At 39.8% G+C, this 6,000-nt stretch overlaps 1 protein-coding gene across 1 annotated transcript; it reads right to left on the bottom strand.

Moving 5' to 3' along the window:
- Positions 1-850: 850 nt before the first annotated feature.
- On the bottom strand, positions 851-4,464 carry LOC121588552 (aminopeptidase N-like). Its single transcript, XM_041906624.1, has 5 exons — positions 3,749-4,464; positions 3,395-3,689; positions 2,977-3,328; positions 1,603-2,857; positions 851-1,538 (listed from the first exon to the last, which is right to left on the bottom strand). Exons 1-5 carry the CDS (start codon positions 4,423-4,425, stop codon positions 944-946), a joined length of 3,174 nt encoding a protein of 1,057 aa, XP_041762558.1. The 5' UTR covers positions 4,426-4,464; the 3' UTR covers positions 851-943.
- Between the last annotated feature and the right edge of the window lie 1,536 nt (positions 4,465-6,000).

Below are 6,000 nucleotides of genomic sequence, written 5' to 3'. Positions count from 1 at the left end.
CATGCTTTGCTATAATAGCTCTTTACTGTTGGTTGGTTTTGTATTGATTTTATGCATCGCTAGAACTACCACGACAATGCGATTTTAAAAATATTTAATTTTTCTTTACTATAGCCTCATAGCACAATATTTTCACAGTGATTTTTGTTGGATTTTTAATTTACCAGCCTAGTAAGATTAATCTTTTGTGATTGGGGTAGATACGTTTTTGGAAATCACAAACAACCTTTACACTAAGCAAGATGATGGGAAAGAAAGTTGTGATCGAAAGCTGGAAGTGCTACTTGGAAAGACATCTAAAGGTACGCATTCGAGCTTGGTATGTCATGCAGCAGGCTCCTGCGATAAATGATCAATCGCGAGTTTGCTGAGCTGTATGGATGACGGACTCATACCATGAAGGTGTTTAATAGTAACCCTCAGTTCGGCACGAGGCACAGTGGAGTTGAAGCAAATCTTACCGGAGATGGAGTGACTTCGAGGATGGAAGACTGCATCCAGGTGCCACAAATCCACTAAACGACCCCTAAACGAGTTCTAAACGGCTCAAACTCTCAGCCTAAAAGGAATCTAAAAGCTTTCCTCGCTTTGAGAGCTTTCTCCTCCCTCCGAACTCTGAACAGAACTAGAAAGGCGATACGATTGTTTAAATCTTCAATGCGATTCTATTAGCATAGAAGCGAGTGAGAATTCAAAAAATGGAGTTATAAAGCGCCATCTATTGAACAAACCAGTGAAGCTATGAAGCTATCGTTTCCATTCATATAAGCTTAATCTCTGGCGCTGGGTATTGCTCAGCAGCGCACAAGCAAACATTTAATAAAACAATCGAACATGAGTTTGAATGTTAACTTTTATTTTGATTATGTTTTTTACACAATAAATGTTAACACATGTTAAAAAAAATATTTCTCCTCAATCAAAAGAGCATTCGTTCCAAGCTTTAAAGCACTAAAGTTTCAAAACGATGATACGCTACATAAGCAAACACACCGAACAACATGAAAAAGCAATCGCACATATTTGCTCGTGCAGCATGATTCGAATGCAAATTGTCAGCCTCTGGCATAGAAGTTGTTGTTAAATTAACGAAAACGGTCGATGAGGTAGTCACATTCTCAGACGTACTGAAAGACGTATATACAGCCGTTGTGGTTGGTACAGTTGCATTACTGGAAGCTGAAACGTAACTATAGGTCGTAACGGTGGTCGAACTAGGGCTAGCAACAGTACTGGTAGTGGTTACTGGCGGTGGAGTTTGCGTTGTCACAGTTGTTGAAGATGATGCGTTTGTTGTAGGACGGTATTGCTCATCCAACCAGGCAGTAATTTGTACACTTTTCTCTTCAATCCACTTCATATTTTCGCTCGAGTATTCTAGGGCTTGCAACATATCCGATTCCCTTAAAAATCCCTTCTCATGAAGCTCTGCTGTTAGCGTTTGGAATTGTGTTTGCATAGCTGTGCTGGTAATTTGTTGTGCCATGGTGCGAATGATTGAGTTTATTGCTCGGCCACCAAAGTTGCCCTTGTTGTAGCTGCAAGCAGGAATATTAAAGAAAATGTTAACTTAAATTTGATTTCATTATGTATCATACTTACAGTTCGTTCACCCGATCACTGTTCTCTCGCAGGAAAGTCATCGCCATTTCCAGACCCAAAAGACTGTTCTTGAAGACCGCTATGAAAACTCTCTCTCGTTCTTGGTTAAAATAGGTACTATTATCTGTATCTATTGTGCTTTGCAGGTATTTCGCAATCGATTCCGCGTTCTCCGCACAGCCAAGCGAGCGGATAAGTTCCGACCGATACAATTGATCTTGAGACTGTTGCATTTTGCGCCAAATGGAGTCAAACACAGCGCCTGCGGAATATCGCAATCCATTGCAGTAGATCGCTTCACGCAGGTCAGGTTCAGCGTCTTTCGTTGGGGTTTCCGCTATCTCTGCTACAATTAATCGGGTACTGTTAATGCATGCCTCAGAGCCCACTTTACAAGCCCAACTAATCACTATTTCACGTGTCATGCGTTGTGTTAGTGTGTCTTGCTCGTGTGTGGCCATACCCATCGCAACGTAGCTTGGTTCAATAAACTCTGAGCAGTATTTATGCCAATCGTCGTAGCTATCAGTGCCTCGCATAAGATTATCCAGCACTATGAGATTGCGATCAAGTGCTGCCCAAGGAAGGTAATCGTTTTCCTTGGAAAGATAGCGCAGCAACTGTAAAGGTATCGCATATGCAAGCTTCCCAGAACGTGCAATGTTTAATGCATCGTCTATTAGCTGGGCACGATTCGATTCGTGAATGATGGTGCCGTTTTGTACCAGAGCTTTTATAATTAACTGCCACAGCTGATCGTCATAGTTTACCCTATAATAACCTGTTTGCTGTTTGTTGAAAACGATCCAGCTATCACAAGTCCAGCTGTGATCTTTCGTTGGGTTAACTACATGATATTTATCCACAATCCAACCTGTAACGGTGGTTTCGTCAAAATTGGGCTGAGTTTCCGTTGCGAAATTATATGGTATTATCCATGTTGTAGATGCATTACTAGCATCTGTGCTTTTTAGTAAAAATCTTTCCTGTTCAATTCGTAGCGAGCAGTTGTCATCGGAACGCGAGACGTGTACTATCGGATAGCCAGCCTGTTCTGTCCATGATTTTAAAAGCGACAAAGCATTAAACGGAGGATCCGTGGGCGGGATGGATGAAAACATTGTTTGCTGCATTGATTGTGCAAATTTGTCCGGCGTACCAGCTTGTAGCGCATTTACATGAAGAAAGTTAACCATTGCCTGGCGGAACGGCTCCTTCCCGAATGCGTGATAGAACATGAGCAGGACAGCTCCACCTGAAAAGAAATGCAGTAATTAAAAGTAGAATTAATAAATCGATTGGCCACTTAACCTTATAAATAAGCAAATCAATAAGCAAACGATATTGTTTCGTACAGATTTACTGGAAACTTACCCTTGTCGTATGCAATATCATCGAATATGTTGCTTATTTCAACCTGTGAATTGACATAAAAAGTCATGGGTCTAGTTGAACCGAGTGAATCAAGCTGAAACACATTGTGCGTTTTATCTACGGTGTACATTTTCCCTATCGTTAGCTCAGGGAAAGCTGTTTGTGCTGCTGTATATTCGAAAAATCGAGCAAATCCTTCCTTCATCCATAAATAGCTCCACCATGCCGGCGATACATAGTTGCCAAAGTAATGGTGACCGATTTCATGCCCAACAATGGAAGCTATTTTCTTCTTTTGCTTCATTGGTGAAGTATTTGGATCAAACATAAAGTTTTCCTCTTTGTATGTTATCTGAAAGATAAAGTTTTGTGAGATTTTTTGAAAGGGTCGCTATAAAATTTCTAATGAAATTCATACCAATCCATAGTTTTCCATAGCTCCAGGTGAAAAGTCTGGTATTGCCACATGATAAAGTTTGGGCAGTATATAGGGTGTCTCCAAAAATTCTTCAAGATATTGCAGTATTTTAAAACCAGCTTCTAATATAAAATTAGCCACAGGAGTGCGCAAGGCTGTTGCGCGAATGAAGGCCGATTGTGCGGTAAAATTTGGCAGCGAAACTTCTTTGAAATCACTGACGATGATCCCTAAGAGGTAGGACGGCATTTTTGGGGTGTCGGGAAACGTGGTAATTGACATTCCTGCTAAAATGCTGCAACATTCGTTTACATTAGCCATTGGTGCTCAACCACCATATGTAGCTCTAATTACCTTTCTCGCACATCGATGGGTATAGTGTTGGAAAGGACAGAATAATGTTTACCATGAATGACACGCAGCGCTATTGGTGCTCTAATTCCCGGCTCATCGTAGCAGGGAAACACATGCCTTGCATCCGTAGGCGAGAACTGAGTTGTTGCAAGCCATTGCACATTACCATCGCTGTCGTTGTAGGAAGATCTATAGAACCCTCCATTGTCCTCTCGCAATGTGCCATTGTACCTAATTTCTAAGAAATAGGTGCCATTTAGCGGCTTAGGCGAGTGAACCGTCAGGAACTCGCGGGTGCTATCCAAAGTGAAGCTTGTCGCATCGTCTAACAGTATATTTTCCCAACCATCCTGATCATTGTACCACAGTTTCACTCGCGTAATATTAATCCGACGATAGTTTAGTGTTACATTATCTGTATCCACATCACCGACTGTTTTCAATTGAATTGTCACTTTCCCCTCAAAGCGAAACCGATCGTCACCGATCGTGTTATCGTGGATGCGAGTCGTTAGCTCAATATTATACCGGAGCGGGTATGTGTTGTTTGGTAAGCGATAGTTTAACTGCTCATCCTGTGCAGCATTGTTTGTTAAAACACTTAACAGTAAGAAAAATGGTAATAATAATTGAGCAAATAAGCTTTTAGCACTTTGTCTTTCTTGCGGCCACCCCATCTTCTCTGACGAGTGATTAAATATGTACTGATTTCTCGGACTCAGTCAACGAACGAGTTGTCTGGTAACATCGAGGTTGTTATCATTCTATTAAGTTATCTTTGAGGAAAAAATAGAAACAATCTCTCGCTGCAAGTGGCCGAAGGTAGCCGAAGGTAGCCAGTAAAGAGTAACAATGGAATGTGTACTTTATCAGTGTTCACCATTGTTTGATGATCGGAGATAGTTCAATTACAGAGTAGTAATTGTTGTCAATCATATCGGAAACATTCCATATACAAACATATAAGCAATTAAAATTTGCTAAGTAATTGCTTTGCGATCTACATGAACAGAATCGTAAAGAAAGTGTTACTCATCTTTGCTTTAGTTAAAAACTAGATCGTAATGTTTTTGGTGATTCATTGATAGAAACCAATCAATATGACTGATCTTAAAGATTACAGAAAAATTCACCAATTAAACTAAAACATATAACATAAAAAGAACTATTATAAATACGTTTTATACTGAGAATTAAATGGTGAAACTTCCACGGTGTACTTTATTCAAGCGCTGTTCATACATTTTTTCTCGAGTTTTTGAAGGATCGCTGGATTGCCTTTTATTGCAATTTATTTTGCCTTCCTTCAACCGATCATTACTTTAATAACGTCCTAATATGTCAGGCAAAAAATGGCTAATAATGGTCTAGAGGTCAAATACACGGGCATCAACGCAATCGAATATAATTAAATTCTTGATTGGTTCTGTGGTGGTGTATACACATTGAATTTTAGTATTTAAACAATAGTATCGCCGTTCTAGCGATGAATAATTTTAATGCGAAACCATACAAGAGTACAGAGGGAAGGTGAAAGCTATCAAAGCAAGGTGAGCTCGTTGGCTACCCACCAACAGGTAACGCTGCAAGCATTTTAGCTATTTTTTAAATGTGCCAGCCATTTATCGTCTGCTGAACGGAGTCTTTTAGGACTCATTTTAGTTCGAGAGCTTGAGCTGTTTCGATCCCGTTTAGGAGTCGTTTAGTGTATTTCTGGCGCTAAAGTACTATGTACAATCTTTCCAATAGCACATCTAGTTTATGTAATTCTGAATTTGTCTTATAATTAGCACTCACCGCTCATCCTCGCTTCCATAACTCATCTTTTCAATATACAGTGGAGCGCCGTTTATTCGGGCTCATCGAGACTCGACCTCACCCGGATATGTGAATAACACGGATAATGAAACAAATTATATGTTTAATCCCGAGTTCCTTATTTTTTAAAATTTATATTAAGTTTTGATAAAAATCACACAATATTTATTAACTTCATGTTTTTTCCCAATAAGAATATTTGAAATTTTCCTGAATTATAGTGTGTTTTGTTATGACTATGTGCTCTGTGAACCGTCTTTTTTCTTCAAATATCCTCCTCAGAACGCAATTTCCCCTTTGTATTGATCTGTCATTTCTCAACAGCACGAATAAACGGATTGCCGGATAAAAGGTACCCGGATAAACGGCGCTCCACCGATATTTTTTTCCATATTCGAACCGGTTGTTGGCGAAACAATCTGGCCACTCTGGAA

Source organism: Anopheles merus, chromosome 2R (genome assembly GCF_017562075.2).
Source record: "Anopheles merus strain MAF chromosome 2R, AmerM5.1, whole genome shotgun sequence".
Lineage (NCBI taxonomy): Eukaryota > Metazoa > Arthropoda > Insecta > Diptera > Culicidae > Anopheles > Anopheles merus.
This window is presented reverse-complemented; position numbering and strand designations above follow the sequence as displayed.